This window comes from Cibotium barometz, chromosome 61 (assembly GCF_041138505.1).
Source record: "Cibotium barometz isolate CiBa-2024 chromosome 61, ASM4113850v1, whole genome shotgun sequence".
NCBI lineage: Eukaryota > Viridiplantae > Streptophyta > Polypodiopsida > Cyatheales > Cibotiaceae > Cibotium > Cibotium barometz.
Window position 1 is genome coordinate 18,521,258 of NC_141106.1, and position 14,522 is coordinate 18,535,779.

The 14,522-nt window shown below is 41.2% G+C and overlaps 1 protein-coding gene across 1 annotated transcript; it reads left to right on the forward strand.

Moving 5' to 3' along the window:
- The first annotated feature begins 13,237 nt into the window (after nt 1-13,237).
- Nucleotides 13,238-14,260, forward strand: LOC147604634 (L-type lectin-domain containing receptor kinase VIII.1-like). The gene has a single exon (XM_086794992.1). The coding sequence runs from the start codon at nt 13,238-13,240 to the stop codon at nt 14,171-14,173; it is 936 nt and encodes a 311-aa protein (XP_086651118.1). The 3' UTR covers nt 14,174-14,260.
- Nucleotides 14,261-14,522: the final 262 nt, after the last annotated feature.

Genomic DNA, 14,522 nt, shown 5'->3' on the forward strand with positions numbered 1-14,522 from the left:
TAAAAGTGATGATACCAAATGGTTTGCCTCAATCGTCGACACTGCTCGCTAGCTTGTGAGATTCATGCTCAAGAGACAGAGAGTGTTAGATATTTTTCGACCTCGCATGTCAGTTATGTTAAAGCTTCCAGCGGAGACTAGGTTTTGCACTCACTTTTACACTTTTGAGTCTCTTCTTAGAAATAAAGTGCAGTTTGCAAAACATTTACATGCATGGCATTTCATGACTGGGAGAGCACTCAACTTGAAAAAGTGAAAGAGAAAATCAAAGTCTTGAAGGCAGCGCTTACCAGAAGAAGTTGGTGGAACAGTGTGATGGATGCATACCATGTAATGATGCCTGTTATGTATGCCGTACGAAGTCTTGATCAAAGAGCGCCTAATCTCGGAAAAGCATGGATGCAATGGTGGACTGTCCAGCGGAGTTTGGAGTGTCCTGAGAAATTAGAGCATTCAGTGGTGGAAAAGCAATGGCGTGTACCATTCTCCAGTAGACAAAGAAAAGTCCTATTGAAGTACTTTCATGCTAGATGGATTGGAGCACATTCACCACTACACAGTGCTGCTTACATGTTAGATCCTGATTATAGAATATGGATTTGATGTCCAACGTTGAGGTGGTGCAAGATTTTTATAAAGTGGTAAACACTTTCTATAATAATGTTGATGATCGTGTAAAGTGCATAAAGGAGATGACCTCATTTCGATTGATAGAGGGTTTATTTTCCAACTCCCTTGTTCAACAAATGGCTAAAGAGCAACCTGCATGAAAGTGGTGGATGATGAATGGTGGTGAGCATTATGCTTTATTGCGCAACCTTGCAATGAAGGTTCTAAGTCAGTGCTCTTCAAACTCAGGCTCAGAAAGAAACTGGAGCATGTACAAATATATTCACAGTACTATTCGCAATCGACTTCTTGCACATCGAGCAGATAAACTTGTTTACATGTATTGCAATGAAAAGATCTTGCAAGACATTGAAAGCGAAGAGTATGAAGAAGATATGCCCAGATGGATGTACAATTGTGATGATGTAGTAGACGAGAACTTTGATGTTGGACGCACGTTGTGCACCACCCTTGAGATAGAAGACAATTTAGACATTGACTTAGATGAGCTTAATTTAGCAGAGACGAGAGAGTAAACGGTGAAAGAATTTTGGAGCAAGATACTGACATAGAGGAAGAAGTCATTTCATTAATTTCATAAAAAGTACTTGTACAAATGATCGTATTTGGAGAAATTATCAATACAAAAGTAGGATTTATGTCTTTCTTAGCTTTCATCTTGAAATAAATTACGAATTGCACTAGGAGTTGCATCTAAAGGTCCTGGTGGTTTCTATTCGCTAGCCATGCCGAACACTGTATAAATACCTTGATTTATTGGGACACTGCACAATGCACATGTGGAAGTATTTTGCATTTGCCTCACTAAACATATTAAGTGGTAGTAGTGTCCAGAGGGTAGTATATACTAGCCGCTCCACCCATCGAATACTTTGTAACATACAAAGCATTGGGGGGTGGAGGAACTAGTAGCCTCAGCAGAAACTCCCACAAGATCAGGATGTATCAAAAAATGAGAGATGTGGTTTCCTTGGCGCACAGAAGAAATACGTGAAGAGATGCTCTGTACATCTTCGCTAATCTTTGTGAGCTGCTCTTGAATCCCTCTATTGGCAGGGGGAGGAGTTGACGCTTGAGATAATCGCTCAGCTTCTTTCTCCTTCTCTGCTAGCTGTGCCCCTAAGCTTTCTTTGACCTTGTTTAACTCTAATCCAGCGCCCTCCACCATGAGAGCAAGTTCCTCCCTTGTGAATGTCACTGTCTCTTCACGTATGTCGTGGGTGTTGACAGTGGCCTCTCTGGAGGTGAAGTCCACTGGAGTTTCTAGGATAAATTGTGCATATAGCATCTTAGCAAAATAGAGTGGAGTGTCGGCGTTATGGAGAGGACGACCGTACACCTCCAAGAAAATGTGCTCGGCATTAATTTTAATATCATTGTGAGTGCAACGTGAAATCTTCCATCTTCCCTTCTTAATCTCGCCATCTGGACATGGCCATATTTCCTTTATCATCTCTATGGTTACGCATTTGTTTATGTCTTTCCATTGGGCATAAGTAGGATTTGTCCATTTCGACAACCTGCATGCTGTTCTTGTAGCTTCGCGGGCTGTCAGGCCATGTGCAAGGGCCTTCATTCGCTCATATGCCTTCTTGGCTAACTCTTGATGCTCGTTTGCTTGCGCCTCTGCCATATCTGCATGAATGTAAATGACTTTAGGATTTTAATGAACTGTAAAGATCAACGTAAGATAAATTGACCATTACCCTCAAAAACTTAAAGTTTAACACTAGTTTGGTACCAAAACAGGACACTTGAGTGTCCTTTTTTGGGGGTTGCGAAAAAAAATCAAACTCCTAATGTAGGCTTTAAGAACCAAAATTCTTCATTGGGCATGTAGAACATAACCCTATGCTTATGTAAAAAATGCTAAACATATAAAATGCCTTTTTATTTGGAAGTACATAAGCAACAAAGTAGCATATGTCTTGAAAATGAACATTTTTTAGGATTTTTCAGGATTTTTCCAAATATGCAAGCATCATTCTCTCAAAAAAAAAATCCAATGATATCAATAGCATTTTTCCCAAGATATTTTGATAGCATACATCAGACTTCCAAGGAGGTAGAAGTTCACAAGTAGTCTACACCTATAGTTACAACAAATAATGCACTTACACAGCTTTCCTCTTTGATGAAAATCAAAATTAGGCTCATAATTAGACATTTTACGTATTAAAAACAGGTTGCGCAAAAGGCCATGTATGAGAAGAGGCCCAAAAAGTGGCTCTAAAGTTTTGGAAAATTCAAAACAAAGTAGTATTTACCCTATATAACATGGGTGCACCTCAAGTTTTACATTATTAGCTTGCATATGGAAGGAGAAAAATTCATGCTCCACCTGTATAAAAACATCATTTCAATATTAGCGAGTCAAAAATTTATCCAATAATTATTGTTTGATGATTCCAAGATTTAGTTTACATCATGGGCTTTCCATCAAGCCAAGTTTCATGATCAAACTATGTCCCTTCTAAAAGTTATGTACAAATTACTACTATTTTGAAAACAGCAAAAATCATGCGTTTTATCAGCATGTGTCTAAGAAAATTAAAATATTGCCTTGCAAAAGCTAAGAAAAGTGTAATTTAAAAAATCTCAAATTTTTTTTGGGTCTTGAGGAACATCTGTGGATGTTAAGCATTTCAAAACTCTTAATAGATTGCCCACAAAAATTCAAGAAAAATGCTAACTTTCAGGACACTTGTGTCCTCAGGACACTTTAGTGTCCAATTACAGAACTAGTGTTAACACCACGAGAGGAGATATGTATTGCAAAGACTCAATGAGAAATATCCACTTGACTCCAAAAATACTTCAAACAATGCACGCACATCAAATTTTGAAGAGAAAACATAAACTTAAACACCACAAGAGGAGAGAGATATTGCAAAGACTCAATGAGATAATATTTCAAACAATGGACACATCAAATTTTGAAGAGAGAAACAAAGTGCCATCCCTGAAACTTAATCTCTTGATACTGTATCATTACAAAATTGGGGTGAATGACACCGATAGCTCTACAAGAGGACGTTGTGCCCTCGTTGGGTCAGTATTTAGTGATTTAAAAAATTCCACTACTTGCAAAATGGATTTTCGCTCATCGCGATTAGGCAGGCACATCCAATTTTTGACTTTATAAATAATAGTATCCATGGTAACTTTGTCATAGAAACTATTGTCCATCCACAACTCTTGTACTTTCTGCCAAAAGTCATATAAAGTTTGTAATAAATATCCTAAAGCAAAAACATCAGATGCAAGAGTGTATGCATCTGTCAAAAACGAATCATAAAGCTCCGGGGCTATCCACGGCCGTTTATTTCGCTCTTTGTCTGCGTAGGAGACCGCCTGTGCCACCTTCTCAGGGTTCTTGTCTGCTTCAAATACAAAATTGAGAGACACCCATTTTTTGGGCGCTCTTAGCAGTAACCCCCAATCGATTAGACCTACGCGTGGCTTCAACTCTTTTGTAAAATCCAACACTACATTGAATGGATGTAGGTCGGTATGTACAATTCCTGCCAAATGTGCGGCCGCTAGGCCTTCCACCAGGGCATGCATAATATGTGGCATGGTTATTACTATTTGTTTTATTTTAGAAAGTTCTAGATGACTTAAAGGAATATTATCGGGCGGGGATTGTCTCCATCCTCGATCCAAACGGAAAATTGCTCTGGTGAACTCACTGAATCTGAAGGGGACCTTCAGAAGAGTATCACCAAGCGAGCCGCCATTATAGTATGGGAAAATAGTGATCCAAGGAGATTCTTTTGTGAAGGCAATACACCTGACAATTGATGGGTGTAGAACCTGCATGCCCTGCTCTGCCTGGAAGCTCTCGAACTTGGCGCTGCCTTCTCCTTTGTAGTGCTTTCCGCAAAAAGTAATGTGCTCCGAAAAAAATGATATACCTTTAACTATATACTCTTTTACTGTGTCAAAAACACCAGAGCCTATTGTTCGCCCTTCAAACAGAGCCTCCTGCGAGATGCCAATGAGGTGTGTGCACATAAAATTGTAGATGGTACGATTAATGACACTTGTCCCACTCGCATCTGCCTGGCTGGACGTTGCAACGATGTCCTGGGAAATGCACACTCTTTTGGGGAGTGACTCTGCATCCAGCGCCTTCATGCGCTTGCTCTTGGCTCTTTGCTCGCTCCATACAATGTCCCATAACTGTAGACGATGCATATTAGATTCAGGCGGGGAAGCATCTCTAAGATCATTGCATGCTACATGCATGGTCCCCAAAATGATTCGTGTTATATGTTGATGGTTGAAATATGCTATCTTCTATCTATCAAGCAACTCAGCGTTGCCTCCGCTTTGAAGCCGACGCTGTGCATTTTTCCATATCTGGTCTATTAGATCTCGCATGAGTCATTGATCTTTTTGACGACGTCATCAGCACATTGTGACAATGTGATGATTGCTTCAATGCAAATTGCTCGTAGAATGATTTTACGCTCTTCAGGGGAAAGCATGTTGGTCGTCTTCGTAAATCTAGCAAATATCACTAAACACAAAAAAACAGAATATTAAACAACATTACTGAAATCAACATCAAGCAAACGTGAGAGAACAGCAACAAGTGTATTATTACTTATCAATGTTCAAACAAAAATGGAATATCAAATAATTTTACTGAAATCAACATCATCCAATACATCATCAAACGTGAGAGAACAGCAAGTGTATCATTACTTATCAATGATAAAAAAAACGGAATATCAAACAATATTACTGAACTCAACATCATGCAATACATTATCGAACGTGAGACAACCGCAAACAAGTGCATTATTACTTATCAAGTGTATACATGTTGCACTCCTCATCTACACACCTATCGTGACACAGAGAGAAAGAGAGAGTTGTGAAGGGTATTATGAGAGAGAGAGAGAGAGAGGGGGGGGGGGGAGGAAGAGAGAGAGGTGTGACAGACAGAGAGAGAGGAAACATTAGATGACATTTTTAATAGTTTTGTGAGTTCCTAAAGAGAGGAAAATAATGTTTTGTATTCCTAAAGCACTCCTCATCTACACACCTATCGTGATAGAGAGAGAGTTGTGAAGTGTATCATGAGAGAGAGAGAGAGTTGTGAAGTGTATCATGAGAGAGAGAGAGAGAGAGAGAGGAAGAGAGGAAGAGTTGTGAAGTGTATCATGAGAGAGAGAGAGAGAGAGAGGAAGAGAGAGAGAGTTGTGACAGATAGAGAGAAGAAGCATTAGATGACATTTTTAATATTTTTGTGAGTTCATAAAGAGGAAAATAATGTACTGTTTTAATTTTTAAGTAAATAGAGAGAGAAAAAAGAAATAATTAAGAATTATGTATATTTTAAGAGAAAAAAAAAAGAAATCCTTATCTACACATCTATCGTGTTGTGAAGTGTATCATGAGAGAGAGAGAGAGAGAGAGAAAGAGTTGTGAAGTGTATCATGAGAGAGAGAGAGGGGGGCAGGAAGAGAGAGAGAGATATTCATTTTTTCGAGTTACGAATCACGATATTATAAAATAAAACGTTTAGACAATATGATGTAAACTTTGATCCATGAAATACTCATGCCGCGTTAGCAACCAAGTATCACATGGATCAAACATAATAAAAACAATACAAGTCAAATCAAACAAATTTACGACATTTTTTCGATCGCGTTAACGATCATATGTCGTAATATGCAAGCAAATTTACGACATTTTCTCGACCGCATTAACAATCAAATGCCGCAATATGCAAAAAATAATATATGCACTAGCGGATGACACCAACTTGCCGCGTTAATGACAAAATGCCGCCCGAGTCTATGGGAATACGAATAGGATACGAACATACACTAGCCGCGTTATCGACCATATGCCCGCATTTGACAAAGGGAAGGGAAGGGAAGGTGACATCGCCATAACGATACTATGCTTGCCGCGTTACCGACTAGTATCGCTACGGCGTGCCATACTTACCATAGGACACAGACTAGCCGCGTTATCGACTAAGTGCCCCAGGGTAAGCACCATTCCGAAGAATGGCCTTACACACCCCCCCTCGTGTGGCGGACCACCCACATCCTGCTGCGCATTGCGACAATGGGCGGCTGCCCGCACGAACACACACCCACACACACATCCCTCGTGTGGCGGACCACCCACATCCTGTCGCGCATTGCGATAATGGGCGACTGCCTGCACGAACACACACCCACACACACACCCACACACACCCACACACCCACACACACACACACACAAACACAAGTTTCATTACCTGTGTATACTGTCAGCAATGAACTCCCAAAGGGCCCCCCAGGCCCATATATATAGGAAATTGTACCCCGCCGGGCTGGACGACGACCTCGCCGGGACCCGTCGGGGTTTCTTTTTTCCCGAGGGACCGCCGGGTATTGCAAAACCCCGGCGGGATTTTATCCGATTATCAGGGAGCTTCCCACCGGCTTTTTTGGGAACATGTTAACATGTTAATAACATGTTAACACATGTTATTAACAAAAAAAATTGTGATCACGTGAATATAAAATCATTGATCACAAAGTTAGGAGATGATTCCATGTTTACAAATGAGAAAGTTTTGATAGAAGGCTCCACAACAAAGCATAAAGCTACACTACAAATGAGAAACTTTTGATAGAAGGCCCCGCATCAAAGCATAAAGCTACACTTACAAAGGATAATGAAGGGGAAATGTTAGACTTTATTGATCAACTTTGAGCCAACAAACACAAACATGTGTTTAAAAGCATATTTAGTTTTCATTTTATTGGTAGGATAGGTTTTTCCATTGTGATATGTAAGTAAATGCTCTATGAGTGCTCTATGAGTATCATCAACTAGTAAATGCTCTGAGTATCATCAACTAGATTTGTATGTACGGTACTTATAATCTTAACTTAGTAGAAGAAATTCTATTTCATTTTGTAAAATTCAAAGATACTCTTATTTAGCTACTTTGAATACATCATAATTTGTTCATAAGTTGCTACATCATAATTGTTGAGATATCGAGCTCATCTAGTGAGGCGGTGGACATTGATGACCTGCATGGAGGATAGGCCCCACACTTACCCCACTGGCATGGTTCGTGAGATCATGGGTGATATGCAGCCAGTGGGATGACAGCCTGTGTGACTGGCATAGTTATAGCGCCAGTTCATTTAGTTGGGTTCACACTATAGAGAACCCTAGTATGTATTTGGTTGAGTACCTTTTCATATTTGTGTGTACTCTTATCTTTGCATATGGTGTGTTGAGTGTTGTGTGAAGAAGAAGAAGAATATTTTCAGCCTCTCACCTTGTATGTTCTCTTTTAGGGTTTTGTGAGTGTGTGTGTGCTTGCAAGAGCTCAAGCTCTCTTCTCCCCTGCATCTTTTCATGGTATCAGAGCCTAGTTTTGTGAGTGTGTGTGTGTGCTTGCAAGAGCTCAAGCTCTCTTCTCCCCTGCATCTTTTCATGGTATTAGAGCCTGGTTTATGCTAAGGGCTGAGCTGCAAGCAAGAGAAGCAATGGAAGCAGTACGAGGGTAAGAGCTTCAACTACTCTTCCCTATTTGTGTTGGCGACTACACCCTTGTCGGGAGCTCTACGGGAGGCACCGGCAAACAATCTCTGATTGAGGAGCTTTCTTCGCAGGAGTAAAGATGTAGAGCAACTATGTTGTCCTATTGGACAACATGTTTTGGGCCGAAAACGCGTTTCGGGTGCATTAGGACCTCTGTTTTTCAGAAAGTAGGCGATTTCGAGCACTGCGGCGCGGGTAAGTCATCATTTCTATGTAGAACTCTATTTTAAGAACTGCAGGAATACAGATTAGTTGTGCAGACATTGTGTGTGCTACAAGGAGGTCAATAGTTGCCATTGGGTGTATGTATGCACATTGAGGTCACTGGTTGTGACATTTGAGTGTATTAGAGTACCGCTGTAGAAAATACAACAGTTTGTGCAGGACACAAACCAGAGTGCTGTTTTTGGTAAATTTGTGTGTCTGGCAAGATGTCAAATGATGGCATAAACCAGATTGTTGTTGAGAAGCTTGATAAGAACAACTTCCATGTTTGGAGGTCCACGTTGACAAATTTCCTGATGGGAAAGGGTTATTGGGACTACATAGAAGGTGAGCATGAAGAGGCACTAGAGATATCACAGATCAATGCGAGTGCTGTAAATGTCAAAGAGTTCAAGTATTGGAACCAAGGAGCGAGAAAAGTTATGTATTGGCTCTCTATTAGTATACAAGACACCATGATTGGGCACATAAAGGATGGCAAGTATCCCAAGGAGGCATGGGACACCTTGTTAAAACTCTAAGAAATGAATACCAAGGCACGAAAGATACAATTGAAGAATGAACTTCATACTATGGAGAAAAAGAGTATGTCTGTGAATGACTATGCATTGAAGATCAAGGGTATTGTGGAATCCCTTGTATCTATTGGCATTTCAGTAGATGATGAGAAGGTGGAAGTCTGTCTACATGGTCTCGGGCCACAATACAAGGCATTCAAGACATCTATTTAGACTCGAAAAAACATTCCCAATTTCATAGATTTGGTGTCTATGTTGATTATAGAAGAGAACAGCTTGGGTGAATACCAACAGAGACAACAACGTATCAAGCCAAAGGGGTATATTAAATTTAAACAAACTAAAGAGCAAGCTAGGAAAAGGACAAGCCAATTGGAGAAAGGGGTTAGAGGGGCAAAATCTTAAAGCAATCCAAGCCCAATCTTATATTCAAATCCATATAGCCCACTGGTTGAGAGTGATAGTGGCACTTCTTCTGTGCAAAAGTTTAACTAGCAAGTTGAAGAGGCCTGGAAGGGAATAATTAGAGAGGGATAGGCTCAAGGGGGAGAAGAGGAGGAAGAGATGGTGCCAACAACACTTTTCACATGAGTTTTCATAAGGGTTTTTCGGGGTGTACCTGGAATGTCAACATCACTAAAGATAAAAAGAAAAATTCCTTGTTGTGGGGAGCTATTAAAGAGTGGGGATTATCTGTCTATGTAGTACAAGAACATAATCTTTTTGGGGCTAAAATTATAAGGAAGGATAGGTTTAGGGATTGGTTAGTGGTGTACGGGAGGGTTAACTCAGGGTATAGTGGTGTAATGTGCATGATTAAAAGCCATCTGAACCCTAATATTATAGCTAATCACCCTAATGGTAGGATTTTAGTTGTGGAAATTGTGGTTGATGGGGAGAAGACCTGGATAACTAATATTTATGGAGCACATAATTATAAGATTAGTTCCCAACTAGGAGATTGAGGGATGTTTTGGAGAAGCTCCCAACTAGGAAATTGAGAGTTAACAATCTTCTATTAAAGGATAAGCTACTTGTGGAGCATACTGAATAGGTCATCAAGAGACTTAAAGATAGAGGAATGGGCGCAAGATCATTGAGAAAATTTGCTAATGAGATGCAAATTGGGGTCATTAGGAGTGTAGGGAAATTGAGAGCTGAGGAGAAGAGGCAAAACAGAAAATACTGAAGTAGTCAGTTTGAGTATTTGCAGAAGAAAAGACATAGCAATGGTCTTTCTGAAAAGCGGAGGCTTCTAAACTTTATAGATGTCAGAATGAATTGAGGTACAAGGAGGAGATGGAGGGTAGTAAGGAACTGAATTGGATTAAAAAGAAAAGATTTAATAACTATAAAAAATCAAAAAAATTTATGTTTTAACTTACAGGGGGAAGGGTGGTAATTATTAAGATATAGGCCTTGGAGCCTGAGTGAACAAGGGTGTAGAAGGTGTGTGGGTGTGAATGGTCCTAAGGGAGCCACCTAACCCTAGGCCACTAGAGCGAGCCTATTTAAAGGCACATGCCAAAGGCATTTGTATGAAGCATGATGCTTAGTTTTATTTTGAGCAACTGAATAAGCAAGAGTATTCTTATATTTTTTGTCTCTCTCCTCCACTCATTTTGAATCGAGCATAAGCACCACGTTTTCTCAACATGATATCAGAGCTTGGCAAGATTAGGTCATTTTTTGTGGTGTAGAATAGGTCAATCTTATCTCCTAGAATAGTGGATCTAAACCCCAAACCTGTTGGTGAAATTGATACCTAAACAAGTTGCTTGCAATAATTTTGGGCGTTGGAGACCAATCACTTTGCTAACAGTGATTTACAAAATATTGGCTAAGGTCATTGCTATCAAAATCACCTCGGTTTTACAAAAGGTGATACCTAAGAGCCAATATGGGTTTATTAAGGGGGGAGGTCAATTTATGATAATATTTTTGCTACTATGATATGAAAAGATATTTCTCAGAAGACTCAACAAAAATGTGTTATTTTTTAGGTAGATTCGAAAAAGGCCTATAATAGAATTCATTGGTCTTTTGTGGCTAGAGTGATAGAGAAGTTAAGATTTGGACCCAAAATGACCTCATGTATATATATTGGCACTGGGGGAAGCTTCTCTCTAAGGTTCTACTAAATGGCAAAGTGGTTGGAGGTCTCACCATTAATAGATCTGTTAGGAAGGTCTATCCTTTGGCCCCTCTTTTGTTTGCTATTGCTTTCACACCCATTAATTGTTGCCCTAGAAGATGCCTGCTCAAGAGGTATTATTACTGGATTAAAACTTAGATATAGTGAGCAATTAATAATTCAATGTTTTGCAAATGACTCTGTACTATTTTTGTTGAAAGCTGACAATGAGAACTTGAGAAAGGATTTAAGCATTATTCAAGATTTTGCAAAGGTGTCTGGATTCAGATGTAATTTATAGAAAGCTAGGATCATTAGTCTCACTGAAGATAATATTTTTGACTTCTTGCAAAGATGGGGATATAAGGTGGTTAAAAGAGGACAGCTTGTATAACACCTGGGAGTTCCAATTGGGGTTGATGTCACAAATAAACAGCTGGTTGATTGGGCCTTCGATAGATTCTTAATAAAGATGAAGAAGTGGGAAGGAGTCAGAATGCCCTTCCATGACAAAGTAGTGATTTGCAATACAATGTTGAATGCCTACGTAATGTTGTAATGCCCAATGTAAAAACTTGGCAAAAATCACTAGAAAAGGATCTTGACCCCTATAAGGGACTTTCTATGGAGAAATTGCAATGGTAATGTGAAAGCTTTAGCTTGGTTGGGTTGGGATAAATTATCCATGCCGCCAAGGAGTGAAGGGGGGATATGCATTGTGCACTTACCTACTTAGACCATGGCAAGGATGGATCAACTTCTTCCAAAATGTCTCGTTTTAGGTTGAAACATGGACTGTCATGACAAGAGAACTGGTAGAGGCTTCATTGGTCTCACTTAAAGGTAACTGGCTAGATCTAAACTGGAAAGATAAATTGTTCTCTTATGCCCCTTTAAAGGTGATAACTTCTTCCATGTGTAAGAGGATGTGTAGTAAATGCAAAGAGATTTTGAGGCTAATGAATTGGGATGGAAACTATAGGGCCTCAGGAAACTCATTACTCAGTTTGAGCTTATGGTGGTCTCATAGGTTTCACCCACCATTGGGACTTCTGGACACTCTCTCTGCTGCTAAGAGGTTGAATAACAGGGGCTTGAGAAAACTAGCTGATAATTGTTGGGATGTGACTAAACTGGGCTAGAGAGAGATAGAACAGTTTGCAACAAGAATATGCCTTATCTACAAGAGAAAGAGACTTAATGGGATAGGTGTTGACTCTGATTCAGGAGGACTGGGTCTCTACTTCTTTTCATGAGTCCTATTGGATCAAAGGTAAGGCTTAGATTAATGGGGTTAAATTGTTGAATGGCTCATCAACTAGGATCCTGTATGCAATGCTAAGGAGAGAGGACTGGAATGTGGAATATTGCAATAGAATATGGAAAGTAAGTTGGAGCTCAGGTTCTTGGAAAAAGAGGTGGAAAAGCTATGGGAGAGTCAGATTCATGTTAAATTCCATGTGTTTTCATGGAGAGTTTGCATGCGGGCTCTACCTATTGGATCAAAGCTGACAGAGAAAAACATAACTAGTGGTTGTTGTGCTAGATGTAAATTTGCTTTAGAGGATGGTAAGCATGCTTTCTAGAGTTGCCCAACCATAAGACGTGCATGGGGAAAATTGATGAAATGGGTACAACATGGATTGGGAATTCAAACATAGGGGGGGGATTAGTTACTGGGTAAATGGTTTGTTGTTGCTGATGAGGGAACAGAAATTCTTTTTAACATCACCAAGGCCTGCTAGCTCCCTGTGGGAAATATGGACTTCTAGGAATTGTGTGGTGTTTCAGAAAATGTTGGATGTTGAATTGGATGTTTCAGAAAATGACTTGACTTCCAAGCCATGAGGTTTCGCAGTCACCAAAGCAGAAACGCAAGAAGGCCGCTTTAAAGCAAGCGGAGGCAAATGGGGCATAAGAAGGCGTGACTGTCGAGGCTTGTTGAGCAAGCAAGCTGCAAATCTATCTGCTCTACCTGTCGATCCCCCTAGGTAGCTTAATTGTCTACCTTACTGGTCTCCTCCATCTACTCTCAATTGTCTACCCCAACCCCCTTTACTCGATCTTCGCTATATTCTTAATTGTTACTCCGCTACCTTACCTGTCTGCTCCGCTGCCGCCTGGATCCGCCTGGATCCGCTATAGTTGCACCATGCTTGGAGAAGGCGGCTTCGGCCCCGTCTATAAAGGCGTCCTTCCTGCTTTCAGCAATGAGGTGCTGCCGGTCCCCGTGGCAGTCAAGAGCATCTCCGCCCAGTCCTTCCAAGGCCGTAAAGAGTTCGAGTCCGAGGTGACCATCATCAGCAATATGATTCGCCACAGGAATTTGGTGAAACTGCGAGGCTGGTGCTACGAGAGTGCCCCCGAGGGCAGCAGAGACCTACTGGTCTATGACTTCATGCCCAACGGCAGCCTGGAGAAGCTGCTCTACGATGACAAGGAATGCGTGGCCAAGCTATACTGGAAGCGGAGGTTCCAGATTTTGCAAGGGGTCGCAGCAGCGTTGCTCTATCTGCACGAAGACTGCGACAATGTGATCCTCCACAGGGACATCAAGTGCAGCAATGTCATGCTGGACGATAACTTCAACGCCAAGTTGGGTGACTTCGGGCTGTCAAGGAAGATGGAGGAGGGCATGTCCTTCTACATGACGGAAAGGATGCCCATGGGCACGCGGGGCTACATGGCGCCCGAGTACTGTCACACAAACAGGGCGACCAAGGAGTCGGATGTGTTTAGCTTTGGGACTGTGATGCTGGAGGTCGCTTGCGGCAGAAACCCCCTGGAAGCCATCGACCGTCACTCTGAGGTGAACACTCCCCGCATCAACCCGCTAGTGGACTGGGTGTGGGATCTTCACTCGCAGCAGAAAATTGTTGAGGCTGCGGACAGGAGGCTCCACCACATATTCAACCCGGATGAGATGAAGCGGTTATTGATCTCAGGGCTGGCGTGCTGTTATCCCGATCCCAAGGGCCGCCTCACCATGCGGGAAGCCACTAACGTTCTGAGCGGACACATGCAGTTACCTGTGCTCCCCGCTACCATGCCCGCCGGCTATGCCAGCCTCCACAGCCTCAGAAACTGATCTACCCAAACGATACTTATAAACAAGTTCTACAAAAGCAAATTGACAGTCTGAGAGACCCTCTCTCTGTCTTGTGATGAAAGATTTCTTTTGTTTCTCTTTGTGTAGCATGGAGGGATCTCATAAAAAAATCAGAAGCTTGTTTTACTAATTATATTTCTAAATGATCACTCTCCCTTTACTTAACTTGAAAGATCTATGTCCCCTCTGCCCAACGAATTTTGCGGTGCTAGTAACGGAAAGAACACTCTTCGCGTAGGGCACAACCTCTCACTCGGAGTCTCACCCATGAATATACGGACAAGAGACTAATCCCTCGGTTCTTTCAAAACCAAACCCGGAAAAACTT